Source organism: Saccopteryx leptura, chromosome 2 (assembly GCF_036850995.1).
Source record: "Saccopteryx leptura isolate mSacLep1 chromosome 2, mSacLep1_pri_phased_curated, whole genome shotgun sequence".
In the NCBI taxonomy this organism is placed as follows: Eukaryota; Metazoa; Chordata; class Mammalia; order Chiroptera; family Emballonuridae; genus Saccopteryx; species Saccopteryx leptura.
This window is the reverse complement of record NC_089504.1, coordinates 110434689-110454993: the sequence shown is the minus strand read 5'-3', so window position 1 is coordinate 110454993 and position 20305 is coordinate 110434689. Positions and strand designations below refer to the sequence as shown.

At 35.2% G+C, this 20305-nt stretch overlaps 1 protein-coding gene across 14 annotated transcripts in view; it reads right to left on the bottom strand.

Moving 5' to 3' along the window:
• OSBPL8 (oxysterol binding protein like 8) overlaps positions 1–20305 on the bottom strand; it is a 168257-nt gene that overhangs the window by 43734 nt on the left and 104218 nt on the right. For all 14 annotated transcript variants that reach the window (XM_066368511.1, XM_066368510.1, XM_066368513.1 and 11 more), the window contains 4 exons: positions 9053–9123; positions 6097–6174; positions 4013–4114; positions 1515–1718 (listed from right to left, as the gene is read on the bottom strand). In XM_066368511.1, the coding sequence (XP_066224608.1) occupies positions 1515–1718; positions 4013–4114; positions 6097–6174; positions 9053–9123 (455 nt within the window). The remainder of the gene's footprint in view (positions 1–1514; positions 1719–4012; positions 4115–6096; positions 6175–9052; positions 9124–20305) is intronic.

The following is a 20305-nucleotide window of genomic DNA, read 5'->3' as shown; positions in this document are numbered from 1 at the left end:
GTTCATATAATTGTACAAACTTACCCCCTACACAAATATTTGAAATTAAATACATCTGACATTAAAAATATATATATATATATATTTTTTTTTTTTCTGAAGCTGGAAACGGGGAGAGACAGTCAGACAGACTCGCGCATGCGCCCGACCGGGATCCACCCGGCATGCCCACCAGGGGCGAAGCTCTGCCCACCAGGGGGCGATGCTCTGCCCCTCCCCTCCGGGGCGTCGCTCTGCCCTGACCAGAGCCACTCTAGCGCCTGGGGCAGAGGCCAAGGAGCCATCCCCAGCGCCCGGGCCATCTTTGCTCCAATGGAGCCTTGGCTGCGGGAGGGGAAGAGAGAGACAGAGAGGAAGGGGGGGGGGGTGAAGAAGCAAATGGGCGCTTCTCCCATGTGCCCTGGCCGGGAATCAAACCCGGGTCCCCCACACGCCAGGCCGATGCTCTACCGCTGAGCCAACCGGCCAGGGCCTAAAAATATTTTTAATGATTTAAAAATTCATTATAATTCTTAAGGTTCCTAAGAGTAGTAAAGAATAAATACTATACATTAAAGGTTTTAAGAGTAACTTTTTTTTTCACTTGAGAATAACATGATATACAAATACCACAGGGTTGTATGGGCTGAATTCTTTCCCTTATGGGAAGTATCTAATTCCAGAATAGAACTAATTCTGTAATCCTAAACTTATGCCTTAATCTAGACTATTGAAATAAAGGTATAAAGTCCAAGTTTTTCTCTAGGTATATGTATATTGTCTAATTAAGCAATACCAAAAATATTTAAAAGCTGAAGCTACTCTTTCTTAGCCCTAATCTCAATTAGGCGGTTTTCCTTAAAGGAGTTCTAAACACTATATTCAAGTGTAACTGACCTTTCAAATTTAAAACAATGATGGCTTTGTAAAAACTTAAACTAGACTCAGCTTGTACTGCACATCTACTATTTGTAAAATTATTTGTAGTTAATCATAAAAGGCATCTCTATTTTCCTGATTTTCTGCTATCATAACACATGAGTGACCAGAAATGCTTTTAGTTATAAAGCATTAGCATTCTATCTTCTTACAGGCTTCTTCTTACCACATATGATATTTACATCACTACAGAAAAACCCCCACAAAATAAATGGCAGTGTCTTTTCTAGGAGACCTTACAATTTTGAAAAAGAGAAAAAACAGTAAACATGATACAGTATTACAAAGAAAAATTATTAATTGAAAAATTAAAAATGCAGTACAAACTGAGTTCCCATGGCAAAGAAATAATAAGGTATACAATATAAATTAGAAAAACATTTTCTGAAGAATTTTTTTAAGTTAGATCTTAAAGTTAAACAAGAACTTTTGGTGCACATTTTATCATGGATAGAGGCAGAGGAATGATGTCCTTTCAACAGAAAACAAAAATAAATTTCTAAATTCTGACAGAGAAAGCTATCATGAGATCGATTTTTCTCAGTTCTACTCACGGATTGCCATCTTTACCTTTTACCTTTATAATAAGTGCTTACCTTCACTGCCCAAATAGATTGCTCCAAAGGATGAAAAAGTTTGAAACAAAAACCATCCTTTTTTGATGGACGCTCAATGATTTCACAGGCATTCAGAAGGACTGTTCCTACCCATTGACCATTTTTTTGGGTTTTATAGATCAGGAACACCCCGGGTTTCAACACACACCACAACTTGGTCCAGCTCTTTAGAGTACCCCGAATCTACAGAAAATAAGTTTAAGAAATAAAGCTCTGTTTTTCTTTTTCTGTTCCACAAGATATAAATTGAATAATGGCAAATAGGATGTTTTAATCTAAAATTTCCAGAAAATATATAATTTAAAATCAATGGAGATTTTTTAAAGCTACTAAATAACAAGCACTAACAATAAACATAAAAGTAGCATGACTCTGGCTTCTGAGAATCTTAAATTCTAGTGAGAGACTGGGTCAACAGTTTCAAAATACCGTATATTGGTTTTCCTAACCTTCCAGGTCAGGTCAGGGGTATTAAAACATCCTTTCCTAATACTGAAATTCTCTTCTTAGCATCCGTCACAGCTATAGTTGTATTTCTGTGAGTATAAGATTATTTTACCTTTTAAGATTTCCCCCACTTACCACCATATAGAGTGCTGAAAACACACCAGGGATGCCCTCAATATTGGTGAGTGGTAGAGAGAGGGAAGAACATACTTCCAGCCTTACAATTACCTTCTCTAAATTACCCCATTCTTAGTAATTAAAGTGTGCCACATAACTTCTTGGGTAAATTTTAAAACACAAGTTAGATAACTCTGATTAATCCTGTAAAATGTTCCTCATCCTAGGATTTAATGCTGTGTCAAAAATAAGTTTATAGTTTGTTTTTTGAATTCTATTTCTGTAATTCACTAAAAGTGTCTATATGCAAGTCACTGAAAAGGACGCTAATATAATATTGATATTAAAAACTAGGGATTATTCTTGTTTTATTTAATATAAAACATCTGTTCTCTCAATACACTTCCATGAATTATGAAATAAATATAGGGCCCCCAAACTCCACAAATAGGCATATCACAGTAACTCTAAACAATACAAATTTATAAAGGAGTTTGGAGCCAGTCATGAAGAGAAAATCTTTAAGAAAAAGTACACATATATGTAAAAGAGATGGAAAGATAACAGTTATACAGAGATAAGATTCTGGATCTTGGAGATGTGATAGTAAAACATGGATGAAAAATTATCAGAATGAAAGTAATTTAGAACGCCAATGGGGGGAATGTGTTGGGACATTTTGAAGAGTTGGGGGAATAAAATGGCAAAAACACAAAAGTAGGGTTAGCCTTGAAAAATCCAAATGAGATCTAGAGCTTAAAATCTTTTAAAGTAGAGCCAAAATTAGGTGTTTTCAGCACAAAGTTGAAGAAGACCCTAATATTACCTGAACGATCAAGGAAACCATCACCAGATTGCTTTGTTAGTAAGAGAAACTTCAGTGACAGATCTTATAAACATTTTAGGTTGGAGAGTATACCAACTCTTTGAGGAAGTGAAAAGCCTTCAGGGCTGGGGTGATTTTTAGGTGAATGCCAAGTACACAAACTTCTTGGGAGTCAGGTTCTTACAAGATCATTCTTAAAGTTAGCCTTGCCCTGGTCGGTTGGCTCTAAATAGAGCATCAGCCCAGTGTGTGGACATCCAAGGTTCGATCCCCAGTCAGGGCACACGAGAAGTAACCATCTGCTTTTCTTCCCCTCCCTCTCCTCCTTCACTCTCTCTTTCCCTCTCACAGCCAGTGGCTCGGGTGGGCCGAGCGTCAGACTCAGGCACTGAGGATAGTTCAACTGGTCCGAGCATTGCCCTCAGACAGGGGTTGTCGGGTGAATCCTGGTTGGGGCACATGCGGGAGTGCGTCTATCTCCCCTCCTCTCACTTTAAATAAATAAATAAATAAATAAATAAATAAATAAATAAAGTTAGCCTTAGACTGAAAGATTACTACCAAATACCCTTTATATGAGAATGATAAAGAGTACAGAGTGACTGAGATAAAAAATAAAAAATAAGTGGGAATAACCAGAGCCAGAAGAATAATGTAGAGAAACAGCAATATGTATATTTCTCTGAAAACTAATCCTTTTCAAAGGATAATTTTTATATTAACTTTGTCTCGTATCTTCTCAATTATGCATACACCAAGAGTCGACAAGAATACTAAATGATAGTTTAAGTATCAAGCAAAATTTTCTTCAGGGCATATTGATTAGACTGCATAATGTTGCACAAATCAAAAGTCTTTTTAAAAGAACTGCTATATATATTTGATGATGCTGTCAACAGAGACAACATTAAGGCTCCTTCTCCTCATTAAGAACAGAAAACCTCTGGGATACAATTAACAGTGTGTCAGTAAAAAACAATCATCCTAGTAGTTATTTACGTCTTGTAGGCTTTAGTGAACTCTGGGCTTTCCTCTTCCAGCAGGTAAACATCCAGCAATGAGAACTCAAGATTCAGTACAAACTGACCTTCAACCAATCAGCCATAACAATAACAGAAGGATCTGTGATTGTACTGAGTAACTCCTTTGTTGCTCTTTTCTTTTCTTCTCGGTAATTTTTCTTTTGCACCTATTTTACAGAAATAATAGAAAAAATTTAAATTCATTAGAAATGGGCAAATTCTTTTCAAAATTTTTAGATATATAAAATGTAGAATATAAAATTCTAACCCTCTTTTAGGATCTAGCATCTTATGATAAAATAACTTTTTTTAAAGACTTGTTAGAAATTTTTAGAGGTTAGAATCTAGTTTTTTTTATCACTAGTGAAGTTCTTTATATCTTTTTAAAGTACTTTACCTTTTTAAAATTACACAATATTAAATAAATATAATCTCATAATAAACATTTTAAACACAAATAAAACTAAAAAGCTGTCTTTATTGTACCCTATCTTATTTCAATCCACAGAATTGACCACTGTTAACCTTTCTGAAAACACTATCCTTTTAGGTCTTTTCTATATAGTATATATGCTCTATAAAAATATATAGCTTCTGTGTTTGTTTTTGAGTTTTCAAACACATTAAAAAATCGTTCTTCCATTCACTATTGTTTGGAGTGTTTCCATGTCCACCTTATTTTTTTAACTGCTACGTGGAATTCCTAGTATAAATAATAGAGCTAACATTTACTGGGTACATTCTGTGTACCAATCACAGTTCTAAGCACTTTAGATGGACTACAACATTTAATCTTTGATAACCCTGGGAAGTAGGACTATTAGTATCCTTATTTTACAAAAGAGGAAACTGAGGCACAGAGAGTAACTTGCCCAGGATTACAGAGCTAGTAAATCATGGAGGCAGGATTCAAACAAAGGCAAACTGGCTCTGAAAGACATGCTCTTAACCATCATGCTATACTGCCTCAAAAATTTTCCTTAAAAAAAATTTTTCCTTAATATATTCTCAGGCTGAAGGAAACTCAATCAGTTACCAGTTTTTCCAGATTATAAACAATGTTTCAATTGTTTGAAACTGGCAATTTTGCCATTTCCTGATAATAATATGTAAAATATAAATAATTAAGAAACCACAACAGTGAAACTACTTTATTTAAAATATCAAATTTTACCCTCTTAAATCAATTCTGAGATAATCTGAGAAAGCAGCAGTGAATTAATGTAGTCTTATTATTGCTTGCTGTTATTACAATGGGAAAAGACTGATGGTAACCTATCAGTGATATCTATATCTATATCTATATCTATATATTTTTAACTATAGTACAAAATCTTCCTAGTTTCACTTAATGGTAAAAAGACTGCATACAAATAAAATGTTTTTTTATTAATTCTACAGCCAAAAAGAACTTTAGACTTTTGGTCTTCATTATCATGCATCTCTGAATTAACAGATTTAATATGAAATTTCAAATGCAAATGGGATCGGATATGGGGGGAGGGGTAAAACAGACTACCTAGGGATCAAGAGTCAACTGGAAACCATGTGCTCCTTAGGCTTTGGGATCTGCGGCCAATCTTAAAACAGTGTGTAGGTAAAACAAAATACAGCAGGTCCTCAGATAAGGTCGTTTTGTTCAACATTGTTCTTTATAATTGTGATGAGATGCAGAAGGAACTTAACTCTTGTTTATATCAATTAAGTCTATGGTAAAATTGGTTTCGTCATACATTTCACCACAGTTCCAAGAATCTACTAACAATGTTAAGTGAGGACTTACTATATATCAGCCCATGGGCCAAATTCAACCCATAACCTAGTAGTTAGTAAACCTGAATTTCAACAGGCACCAGAGCTTCCCATCAGGGGTCCCAAAACACAGTGCTGTGCCTGACTTGAGGACAACTTAGCAGAGATGCCTCGTCCTCAGCCCCAGCAGTGGCCAGCTGAGGCCTGAAAGAGCCCTGGGACAATCATGTAGCTTTTTCAGTTGACTACAGAATGTCATAAAATTTTTGACATTTTTTATGTGTCCCTGTCTGGATTCTTTTTCTTCTTTCAGGAAGACACATTTATTTCTTTATCTTATCAGCCTTCTTTCAAAAGCACATGCAAAGCATGTTAAGAAACGACTGTAGAAACTAACCTTGAGAGATTCTTTTTTTGTGAGCTTGATTGAAGCTGAACTGTCCTTCTCTGAGCCATTATAAAGTTTAGATTCAGACTAAAATCACATAGAAATGAACAACAACATTAAAACTATTTATTCTACATATATGGTATAAAAAGATTACTGTTCAAGATATGCTTGTGACATTCTTCCCACATATTTCTGATATTTTGGCAAATGTTGATTTTCAAATACTGATTTCCCAAGTAGTATATATGAATTTGGATTTAAAAACTAATACACATTAAACCCACAAAAACAAAAATTAATTCAATAAATTAATCTACAATGTGAAATTTCTATTTCCCACAGCTTAACAGAAAAATTTATAATATATTGTACTTCTTAGATACTACTAAATGACAATTATTAATAGTATTAGCTTAAAAGTTAATGAAAATTAATGGCTGTTTACTCTTTACCAAGTACTATGCTAAACACTTTATGTGCACTACCTCATTTAATACTCAAAGCAAAACCATGCTAATAAGGAAATTAAGATAAACATTTTAAATAACTAATGTCCTAAAGTCACACACAGCTTGTTAAGTAGATAAGCTGGAATTTGTACTCTAGCTGATTCCCAGTCTCAGGCTTTTAGCCATTTCACTAAACTGATTTCTCACCTTTTAAAACTGTTCATATATAATCTCAGTCAGACTCAAAGTTAAGACTTATCTTCATGAACAACAGGAAATCTGTTTCCCAGACCTGACAAGATCGGCCTCGGAAATTCCTAAAGGTTCCAGTATATAAGGGACAAGCAAGCCAGAAGGGAGTCATGTGAGCTTGATAAATTAGAACACTTATACTTCAAGAAATACCTGCCATATTGTACAGCTAGTTCTGCAAAAAAGGATCCAGTGACCAAGAGTTCTTCAGTCTTTTAAATATATTACTAAGTTTTCCTTCTTGTATAACCTTACTAGCCACTATCTTAATGAGGAGTCAAGATTCAAAGTCACTTTTGTTTTTTTTTGTATTTTTCTGAAGTTGGAAACAGGGAGGTAGTCAGACTCCCACATGCATTCGACCGGGATCCACCCGGTACGCCCACCAGGGGGCGATGCTCTGCCCCTCTGGGGCCTCGCTCTTTTGCAACCAGAGCCATTCTAGTGCCTGAGGCAGAGGCCGCAAAGCCATCCTCACTGCCCAGGACAACTCTGCTCCAATGGAGCCTTGGCTGCGGTGGGGAAGAGAGAGAGAGGAAGGAGAGGGGGAGGGGTGGAGAAGCAGATGGGCGCTTCTCCTGTGTGCCCTGGCTGGGAATCAAACACGGGACTCCTACATGCCAGGCCAACGCTCTACCACTGAGCCAACTTGCCAGGGCCCTCAAAGTCACTTTTTTGATGCCAAAGCAATGCTGTACAGTAGAGCTTTCTGAACGAAAGAAATATTCTATATCTGAGCTGTCCAATAAAGTGCCACTAGTTATATGTCCCATTGAGCACTTGAGATGTGGGTAATATCACTAAGAAACTGGATTTCTAATTTCATTTAATTTTAATTAATTTAAATTTAAATAGTCATAACGACTAGGTGCTATAGTACTCAAAGGGCAGTTCCAAAGCATATTGATTCATTAAGTTACATAATTTTTATATATTTTTAGACTTCCTGCCCCTACCATTTAAAAATTACATATAGGTGGCTGTGGTAGATAGGTATGGGATTTAAATGCTTAGACTTCTGAGTAGGAAAGAATACCATTATATCATACATTCACCAATTCTGGTGTTAACTGTCTGAAAACAGGTTTTTGAAATTCTGTAAATCACAATGCATTTCTAGCCATGGCAGACCCAAGATAATTATTTCCTCTTTAATTACTTTTATTATATATTTTACATGAAATGATCAAGGCGCTTCTCATGTATATGTTATCTACATATAGTAATGTACTCTCAAACTTCCATCCTAAGTATTTTTACACATATGATAAATGGACATTTATGTAATGAATACTTGAAAAGTGCAAAATAATCTGTGTAAAATTATACATTAAAATATATCATAAAATCTCAATTGTTTCCAAGAACAAGAACCAAAAAATATAGAGTTTTTACAGCAAAGCCTATTGCTGAGAGTAGCAAAGAATTTATGAGTTAAAGAAATAGGTTTCTGGCCCTAGCTGTGCAGTTCAGTTGGCTAGAGTATCATCCCAACAAGCCAAGGTTGTAGATTCGACCCCTAGTCAAGGCACATACAAGAATCAATCAATGATGTCATGAGTAAGTGGAGCAACAAAATGTTTCTTTTTCTCTCACCCCACTCCTCTCTCTCTCAAAACCAATTTAAAAAATAAAATTAAAAATTAAAAAAAAAGAAATATGTTTTCTTACTTCACATCATAAGTTTCTCCTGCTGTTAAACCTGACCAGAAATAAATATCAAAAATCAAATTCCTCAATATATTATGTCAATCTAGTGAATTACAAACCCAATTTCTCATACATATACTTAAAAAAAAAAACCTCAGCAGACTAAGAATATGTATAAATATCTTAGTTTGAGAATTACTAATTTAGGGGTTTGCAGGCTATTACTGTAAGAGATCTTTGGCCTTTAGTAAAATGTACACATTTTGATTGTTATTTGAACGCATCCCTAATACTTGAGAATTATTTTCCTAAGAAACATTAACTCTTAAGAATTTCTCCATATGGAACTCTCAGACTACAGTTTGAAAAGTACTGCTGTAGCAGCCATAATGAAACAGTATAAATTCTAGAGAGGATACTGGTTCCCAATGGGCTTGATCTGCAAGTAAACAACTGTGAAACTTCCCTTTTTTCATACACACACAATATATGGTTTAGATATACCAACATAAGACTATCTCATAAAAATCTGATAGAATTTCAGTGTCAGTTACCTCATCTTAAATATTAGAAAAATATTGTAATCATATATTTGGGGACAATATGCTTACCTTGCTCTTTGACATAGAAAGTGAAGAGTCATCTTTATTTTGAGAAATGTCTTCCTTTCCTCGTTCAAAACCTTTAAAAACAATGTGATTTTATCAGTTTTACTTACTTTTGAGCATATGTATGCATTAAAAAGCATATATAGGTGTTAAAAAGCAGAGGCAGATAAGTCATTAAATTTCAAATATACATTACACTTGATGTACATCAGTACAAGAAGCCTAGATGAATATACATTTTTAAGCTATTATAAATTTAAATACTTCTAGTATAATAGCTCTTTAGAATAAATTAAGACTTTCAGAAGCCATAAAGTCTTTCCTTGTACCCACCAACACTGAGCTAATACCCCTCCTCTGCTTTTAGAGCACTCAGCATGAACCCAGGCCTCATGGAGCTTTTCTTCTAGTGCAGCAGTTCTCAACCTGTGGGTCGTTCGAACCCCGAGGTCGCACGACCCACAGGTTGAGAACTGCTGTTCTAGTGAGCTGTTTCCTAACAGAGAATCCTGATAAAACTTATCCAACATACTTTTCCCACTTCCTGCCAAACTGGAAAACAATTCCAGAACTTGTGATAAAAGATTGAGGCAATAAATCAGTATTAAGGAGCAGACTTAAATAAGTCTAACAATGTGCTTCCTGTGAGAATTAAATGAGAATGCACAGTATCCTGCACCCTTGTATGCATTCAATTAATACTGACCCTTATTATCCTTATTATCATTGTCACTGACTACCACTATATGAGCAGTAATCATTTTAAAGATTTTAGTTATTGATTTTTAGAGAGGGATAACAGAGAAAGAGAGAGAGAAAGGCGGGGAGGAGTGGAAAGCATCAACTCATAGTAGCTGCTTCTCGTATGTGCCTTGACTTTATATGTCTTGACTAGGCTGACTGGGCTGGGTTTTGAACTGGCAACCTCAGCATTCCAGGTTGATGCTTTATCCACTGCACCACCAGAGGTCAGGCATAGGCAGTACTAATTTTTTTTTTTTTTGTATTTTTCTGAAGCTGGAAACGGGGAGAGACAGTCAGACAGACTCCCGCATGCGCCCGACCGGGATCCACCCAGCACGCCCACCAGGGGGCGATGCTCTGCCCCTCTGGGGCGTCGCTCAGCTGCGACCAGAGCCACTCCAGCGCCTGGGGCAGTGGCAAAGGAACCATCCCCAGCACCCGGGCCATCTTTGCTCCAATGGAGCCTCCGCTGCGGGAGGGGAAGAGAGAGACAGAGAGGAAGGAGAGGGGAAGGGGTGGAGAAGCAGATGGGCGCTTCTCCTGTGTGCCCTGGCCGGGAATCGAACCCAGGACCTCTGCATGCCAGGCCGACGCTCCACCACTGAGCCAACTGGCCAGGGCCATAGGCAGTACTAATTTTAATGAAGTTCTTTCTATTTTGGAAAGCAAGTAACATTAAGTCTTCCTTAAAATTATTTGTCCAAATAAAGCCTGTATTAAAAATATATATATATACAATTATTCATAGCCCAGCACTTAAAAATCATTTCTTGCATATCAGTACATTCACTCTGTATTTAGTTTATATCAGCTAAAAACAAATCCATTCTATTTTCCTAGGTCAGAGACTTTATTGATTTTTTCTGTAATATAAAGAAGGAATCTTCCCCAACCCCGGTAAAGAGTATGATCATTCAACCCCAACATTAGGAGGAAAAAACTTGTTTCATAAATGCAACATGAAATTTTAAATAAAAACTTAACAGAATTTAAATCTTCAGTGTAAAGCAAACCAAGCTTGCATGATTCAGTTTAAAAATTCTAAAATATTTATTCAGAGTAATAAATACTTTTAATAACTAATTCTCAATATTAATAAACTACTATAAAGTACTTCAAAAATGTTCTAAATATATAGTATGTATAAGAGCACAATGATTTTTCTAAAAAAAGTATACCAAGCATGGGGCAAAAGGAGGTTTACAGTTGTGAGTATGCAAAAGTTTATTCTTATATCATTATTCATTAATTACTGTATTAATTCCATATGAACAATTATAAACCTTCTTTTGCTTCATCCTGTATTATAAATTAAAAAATGTCTTCTTAGCTGGTTCTTTGAAAAGATCAACAAAATTGACAAACCCTTGGCAAGAATTACCAAGGAAAAAAGAGTAAGGACTCATATAAACAAAATCCAAAATGAAAGAGGAGAAATCAACAGATATCAAAAATATACAAAGAATTATTGTAGAATACTATAAAAAACTATATGCCACCAAATTCAACAATCTAGAAGAAATGGATAAATTCCTAGAACAATACAACCTTCCTAGACTGAGTCATGAAGAAGCAGAAGGCCTAAACAGACCAATAAGCAGGGAGGAAATAGAAAAAAACTATTAAAAACCTCCCCCAAAATAAAAGTCCAGGCCCAGACGGCTATACTAATGAATTCTATCAAACATTCAAAGAAGACTTGGTTCCTATTCTACTCAAAGTCTGCCAAAAAATTGAAGAAGAAGTAATACTTCCAAACACATTTTATGAGGCCAACATAACCCTCATATTGAAACCTGGCAAGACGGCACAAAAAAAGAAAACTACAGACCAATATCTCTAATGAATACAGATGCTAAAATACTAAACAAAATACTTGCAAATAGAATACAACAACATATTAAAAAAATAATACATCATGATCAAGTGGGATTCATCCCAGAATCTCAAGGATGGTTCAACATACGTAAAACGGTTAACGTAATACACCATATCAACAAAACAAAGAACAAAAACCACATGATCCTATCAATAGATGCAGAAAAGGCATTCGATAAAATACAGCACAATTTTATGTTTAAAACACTCAACGAAATGGGTACAGAAGGAAAATATCTCAACATAATAAAGGCCATTTATGATAAACCATCAGCTAACATCATATTAAATGGCATAAAACTGAGGACTTTCCCCCTTAAATCAGGAACAAGAAAGGGTTGTCCACTCTCTCCACTCGTATTTAACGTGGTGCTAGAAGTTCTAGCCCAAGCAATCAGACAGGATAAAGAAATAAAAGGCATCCATATCGGAAAAGAGGAAGTAATTGTTTCACTTTTTGCAGATGATATGATCCTATACATTGAAAACCCCAAAGACTCCACAAAAAAATTACTAGAAACAATAAACCAATACAGTAAGGTCACAGGATACAAAATTAATATACAAAAGCCCACAGCCTTTCTATATGCCAACAATAAAACATTAAAAAACAAACTCAAAAAAATAATCCCCTTCACGGTTGCAACAAAAACAATAAAATACCTAGGAATAAACATAACAAAGAATGTAAAGGACCTATATAATAAAAACTACAAAGCATTGTTAAGGGAAATCAAAAAAGATACAATGAAATGGAAATATATTCCCTGTTCTTGGATAGGAATAAATATAATCAAAATGACCATATTACCCAAAGCAATATACAAATTTAATGCAATTCCCATCAAAATTCCAATGACATTTTTTTTAAAAATGGAACAAAAGATCATCAGATTTATATGGAACTATAAAAAACCCTGAATAGCCAAAGCAATTCTAAGGAAAAAGAATGAAGCTGGGGGCATTACAAAACCTGACTTCAAATTATATTATAGAGCCACGACAATCAAAACAGCATGGTATTGGCAGAAAAGTAGACACTCAGACCAATGGAACAGAATAGAAAGTCCAGAAATAAAACCACATATATATGGTCAAATAATTTTCGATAAAGGGGCCAACATCACACAATGGAGAAAAGAAAGCCTCTTCAACAAATGGTGCTGGGAAAACTGGGTGGCCACATGCAAAAGAATGAAACTCAACTACAGTTTGTCCCCGTGTACTAAAATTCAAAATGTATCAAAGACCTAAATATAAGACCCGAAAAAATCTAGTACACAGAAGAAAACATAGGTACTAAACTCATGGACCTTGGTTTTAAAGAGCATTTTATGAATTTGACTCCAAAGGCAAGGGAAGTGAAGGCAAAGATAAGTGAATGGGACCACATCAGACTAAGAAGTTTTTGCTCAGCAAGAGAAACTAACAAAATAAACAGACAGCCAACTAAATGGGAGATGATATTTTCAAACAACAGCTCAGATAAGGGCCTAATATCCAAAATATACAAAGAACTCATAAAACTCAACAACAAATAAACAAACAATCCAATAAAAAACATGGGAAGAGGACATGAACAGACACTTCTTTCAGGAAGAAATACAAATGGCCAACAGATATATGAAAAGATGCTCATCACCATTAGTTATTAGAGAAATGCAAATCAAAACTGCAATGAGATACCACCTCACACCTGTTAGATTAGCTATTATCAACAAGACAGGTAATAGCAAGTGTTGGAGAGGCTGTGGAGAAAAAGGAACCCTCATCCACTGTTGGTGGGAATGTAAAGTAGTATAACCATTATGGAAGAAAGTATGGTTGTTCCTCAAAAAACTAAAAATTGAACTATCATATGACCCAGCAATCCCTCTACTGGGTATATACCCCAAAACTAAAAAACACTGGTACATAAAGACACATGCAGCCCATGTTCATTGCAGCACTGTTCACAGTGGCCAAGACATGGAAACAACCAAAAAGCTCTTCAATAGATGAACGGATAAAGAAGATGTGGCACATATATACTATGGAATACTACTCAGCCATAAGAAATGATGACATCGGATCATTTACAGCAAAATGGTGGAATCTTGATAACATTATATGGAGTGAAATAAGTAAATCAGAAAAAAACTAAGAATTGCATGATTCCATACATAGGTGGGGCATATAAACGAGACTAAGAGACATGGACAAAAGTATGGTGGTTAACGGGGGGGGGGGGGGGGGTAGGGAGGAGGGAAAGGGGGGAGGGGAGGGGCACGAAGAAAACCAGATAGAAGGTGACAGAGGACAATTTGACTTTGGGTGATGGGTATGCAACATAGCTGAATGACAAGATAACCTGGAGATGTTTGAACATATGTACCCTGATTTATTAATGTCACCTCATTAAAATGAATTAAAAAAGTCTTTTATTCTCACCAGACTTTAATCTCTAGTGAAGTTTTAGATTCAGATAAATCTAGACAAATCCATTAAGAAAATCATCACTTCAGTGTGCCTAAATTCACATTATTATAAAAACAGAACAATATATGAAAACAAAAGTAGAAGTTATAAGCCCGAATAAACTTTTTTAATATGCAAATATATCTTATAGAAAGTTTCAAATGTTGTAAAAGGACATTCATAAACCGAGCCTTTGTATTATCTGTGTAAACCAATAAACAAATCACATTTTAAAAGATTCTCTAGCCTGACCAGGCGGTGGCGCAGTGGATACAGCGTCGGACTGGGATGCATAAGGACCCAGGTTCGAGACCCCAAGGTCACCAGCTTGAGCACAGGCTCATCTGGTTTGAGCAAAAGCTCACCAGCTTGGACCCAAGGTCACTGGCTCGAGCAAGGGGTTACTTGGTCTGCTGAAGGCCTGTGGTCAAGGCTCATATGAGAAAGCAATCAATGAACTAAGGTGTCGTAACAAAAAACTGATGATTGATGCTTCTCATCTCTCTCCATTCCTTTCTGTCTGTCCCTATCTATCCCTCTCTCTGACTCTCTCTCTTGTCTCTTTAAAAGAAAAAAATTAAAAGATTCTCTACACCTCACACTTGCAAATCACATTATTATTTTAAAAGCTGGCCCTGATGACTTCCAAGGTATTTAAAATTATGGAGGGATAAAGCAAAATGCTTTCTAATACTTTGACTTTCAACTAAGGACAAATAAGTAGATTATCAGCATAAAGTACAAATAACATATAAATATGTACAAAGGCCTTAAGAAAATATTGCAATAGTGTACACTAAGTTTGCAGGGGTAATTTCATGGTAAGCAAAGCAAGGTGTCACACTAGGAACTCTCTTTAGACTGGATAACCTTGGTTTCCTAATAAACATGCAAAAATAATCTTTATCTTAAGAAGTCACAAAAGTATATTTATTTGAAATCAAAAGGGCTCTGCCAAAGTACTTCTTAAGCTTTTTGTTTTCCACCAAGTGTGGAAGACTTAAAATTACTTTAAAATTACTTCTTTATTTAAAAAAAAAGTGATACAAAGCCTACAACACATCACTTACCATTATCAATAATGTACTATAGTTTCAGATCACAACTTTTCACCAAGCTTGCTTGTTAGTGATTTTAGGTATAAATTCCTCCCCTATCTCCCTCCCCCCACTGCCACAATGAGAGAGAACTATGAAAATGGCTAAAATTAAAAGGACTAACACCATTCAAGTATAGGTGAGAATGTGGAGGAACTGGAACTCTATTCTCTACTAGTGGCAGTATAAAAGGGCATAACCACTTTATAAAACTACTTGATAGGATCTACTAGAGCTGAATGTATGCATATTCTAATATACAGAAATTCTGATCTTAATCTATCAAACAGAATTGAGTGTGTATGTTCACCAAAAAACAGGTACAAAATGTTCATAGTAGCTTTATTCATAATAGTCCAAATCTGGAGCCAACAAAATGGCTATTAATAGTAGAATACATTAGTATATTATATTTACACAATGAAATATTACACAGCTATGGAACAGAACCAATCTCTACTATACAAAACAACACATAATACTGAGTGAAAGAAGTCACCTCTCCCTATCAAATAAATAAGTAAGGCACATATGATTCATTTATATAAAATTCAGGAACTGGCAAAACTAACATGGTGTTTAATGCTGGAAAAGTGGTTTACCTTTGTTAAAGAAGTAACCGACTAAGAGGGGCATGTGTTGAATGTTCTAGAAATTAGGAAGTAGTTACACATGTCTATACATAACTAAAAATTTAAAAGTTGTGCACCTGACTATATATAAGTTATGGCTCAATAAAAAATATAATAAAAATATCCTTCTCAATTCTTCTAGGTTATTAGACCTCTCCTGCCTTGACATTATTCCTCACTTAAGTTTATATCCCTTTGATCTATTCTGTACCTTGCTATTTCTGATTAATTCATCAGCAATAATAATAACTATAAAATGTTAATGAAAATAACAATAAAGCAACCAATATTCATATGTAGGAATACTTACGATTGTAATATACTATGTTAGATGCTTTACTCACTTCTAATCTTTAAAATAACTCTACAAAAAATCAGCAAATTACCTATACTTTATATAATGGAAAAAACTGAGGCTCAAAGAAATGAAGAAACTTGACTAATATTAATAAGTGTTAGTAGCAGAGCTGATTCGAACTGAGGTCCAACATTAAAATTCATGCTACGTATTTCTAGAATGCCGGGTGCCTCTCAAGACCCAAAGCCACATCTTCTGGGAGGCCTTGCTTTGATTGTATATAGGCACACTGATTAGCTGTCTCATTCTCTGAGACACACAGCACTTCACACACATACACAATATACTGCAATTACTAATTTTCATGCAAATGTTCCATTACTTGACTGCTAGTTCCTGAAAAGAAGGATCTAATCTTTACCTTTTCTTTTCTTTTTTTTTTTTTTTCTGAAGTTGGAAACGGGGAGGCAGTCAGACAGACTCCCGCATGCACCCGACCGGAACCCACCCAGCATACCCACCAGGGGGCGATACTCTGCCCATCTGGGGTATTGCTCTGTTGCAACCAGAGCCATTCTAGCGCCTGAGGCAGAGGCCATAGAGCCATCCTCAGCGCCCGGGCCAACTTTGCTCCAATGGAGCCTTGGCTTCAGGAGGGGAAGAGAGAGACAGAGAGGAAGGAGAGGGGGAGGAGTGGAGAAGCAGATGGGCGCTTCTCCTGTGTGCCCTGGCCGGAAATCGAATCTGGGACTCCTGCATGCCAGGCCGACACTCTACCACTGAGCAAACCGGCCAGGGCCTCTTTACCTTTTCAAATACAAACATTAAATAATTTTTTTTAATATGATATATATGTTTTCTTGCTTATAGTTTTTTATTTTATTTTATTTATTCATTTTTAGAGAGGAGAGAGAGAGACAGAGAGAGTGAAGAGGGGAGGAGCTGGAAGCATCAACTCCCATATGTGCCTTGACCAGGCAAGCCCAGGGTTTCGAACCGGTGACCTCAGCATTTCCAGGTCGACGCTTTATCCACTGCGCCACCACAGGTCAGGCACATTAAATAAATTGATCCAAAAATTAATAAAAACAAACTCCACTTTTTCTTGTAATGGTTTTTAAATGTTAAATATAGCATACCTTCAAAAAATGCATAAAACATAAATGTAAAATTTAATGTATACAGCGATTTGCATAACCACCATGGAAATCACGAAAGAATTGTCAGCATTCCATAAGATTCTTCCCAAAAGTGCCATTCTTGATCACAATCTACTCTTCTTCTCAAAAATAACTATTTTGACTTTTGCAATCATTTTTATCAGCATGTCACTGCAAGTATTTCATTTTCATTGCTGATTAGAATCCTACTACATGATATCACTATTTACCCATCTATTGTTGACAGACATTTGAGTTGTTCCTAATTTGTCCCTCTTATGAACAAATGGTGCTATAAATATTCTTGGAAATGTATCCTGGTAGACATACAAACTTAAGAGTTTCTCTAAATTTTCAACTTAGTGGCCATAGAGAACATTTTATGAACTTGACCCCAAAAGCAAGGGAAGTAAAAGCAAAAATAAATGAATAAAACTGTATCAAGCTAAAAAGCTTCTGCACAGCAATTGAGACTGACAAGAAAACAAATAGGCAGCCAACCAAATGGGAGATAATATTTACAAACAACAGCTCCAACAAAGGCTTTAATATCCAAAATATATAAAGATCTCACAAAGCTCAGCAACAAACAAGCAAACAATCCAATTAAAATATGGGGAAAGGACCTGAACAAACATTTCTCCCAAGAGGACATACTAATGGCCAACAGATATATGAAAAGATGCTCATCTTCACTAACTATTAGAGAAATGCAAATCAAAACTATAATGAGATACCAACTCACACCTGTTAGATTAGCTATTATCAACAAGACAGGTAATAGCAAATGTTGGAGAGGCTGTGGAGAAAAAGGAACCCTCATTCACTGCTGTTGGGAATGTAAACTGGTACAGCCTTTATGGAAGAAAGTATGGTGGTTCCTCAAAAAGCTAAGAAACAGAACTACGATATGACCAGCAATCCCTCTACTGGGTATCTACCAAAAAACTCTTAAAAACATTGGTACAAAAAGACACACGTACCCCCATGTTCATCACAGCATTATTCATAGTGGCCAAGACATGGAAACAACCAAAGTGTCCCTTGATAGAGGACTGGATAAGGATGTGGTACATATATATGATGGAATACTACTCAGCCACAGAAATTATGACCTCGTGCCATTTCAACAACAGGATGGACCTTGAGAACATTATATTAAGTGAAATAAGAAAATCAGAAAAAGCTAAAATCTATCTGATTTCACACATAGGTGGGATATAAAACTGAGGTTCATGGACATAGATAAAAGTGAAATGGTTACAAGTGGGAGGGGTTGTGGGGGAGAGGAGTGAAGGACAAATATACAGTGACAGAAACTGATTAGCACACAATACAATCAACAGTGATGGGCACACAATACAATCAACAGTTCAATGTTATAGAAATATTACCTGAAACCTATGTATTCTTCTTGATCAATGTCACCCCACTAAATTTAACTTTACAAATAATTTTTTTTTTAAAATAAGGGAAAAAAAGAAATTAATGTTCTACATCTTTGGGTCTCAAAAAAAATAATAAATAAACTTAGAAACAGAATTCCTGAGTTATGGTATATACACATATATTTGGATGTCTTCAACTTTAAGGATACCAAATTTTTAACAGTGTGTACAAGTTCTCGTTCCTCCGTATCCATGGAAACACCAATATTGATAGACTTTTAACATTTCTGTGAATCTGTTGGATATGTATATAATAATATATCAGAGAGGTTTTAGTTTGCATGTCCCTGATTACTAATAATGTTGATTACTTCCTCACATGTTACTTAGATATTTTAATGTTTAGTGTGTAAAGAGCCTCTTTAGATCCTTTGTGCATCTTTTAAAAACTCATTGTTTTCCTTTCTCTTATTGAATTATGTAGGATTCTTGATGTATTCCACCTACTACCCCTTCACTAGCTCTATTCATTACAAATATCTCCCCATTCTGTGGCTTGTCTTTTTATTCTCTGCATGGTTTCTTCTGATGAACAACTCATGACTTTAAATGCAGTCAAATCTTGTTCTTAACATTAGTGCTTTTGGTCTAAGAAAGACTTCAAATCTGTGGCCATAAAGATTATTTTCCAATAATGTAGTAGTACACAGAGTTTATTTTCTCCTACTCATCAATGGAATATTAACCCTGAATAACTTAGCACTCTGTCTTTAGCTTCTAATTTCTTAATAAAATATAAGTGCTATTATCATTGATAAGGAAAAACTTTTTTATATACTTCAGAAATAAATTCAGTTTATTAATATGTAGATATAAATTAGCAAATTTTATGCTGCTCTAGTCTTGTTACAATGAGATTTACATACATATCTGAAAATGCAGAATATTTATAAAATATAAAATTGATATGTTAATATTAGCCATATTGAACACATCCAAGAATTTAAAAATTGTACAGGAAAAAAATCTCCAAGAAGTCAAAATACACTAGAAGTTACATAAGAGATTAAGGAAAGAGGTAAGTAAATATAAACAAAAAAATTGTACTATGGTATCACTATGAGTACATGGGCAGTATATTTAAGGTAGAAGTGACAAAAAAAAATTTTCCTAAGGAAAACTAAAATAAAAAAGGTTATGCTCAAAGTCGTAAGATAAAGTTATCTTTAAATATACATTCAAAATTTTTTTCAGTATAACAAAATGAGCAAGAAGAAATTTATTGTTTTACTTTTAACCTAAAAAAATGTGAAAAGCTTCTTGCTTCTTTGAAATACCTAATTCCACTTTACTCATTAGCAGATAAAACATATTTTAAAGAGCTTTTTATCATGGCCGGTTATAATACAACTGTTGATTTATTAAATGGAATATGAAAGCATCCCTACGAACATGATTTTCTCTATTTCAAGAATTAGAAAACTAAGCCAACTATTCACTTTTCCAATCAGATTGATTCAGAACAATATTCAATATATTCTTTGACAAAAACCAACAATTCTGCTTTCAATTACCCAATTTATCATATATCAAATTTTAGAA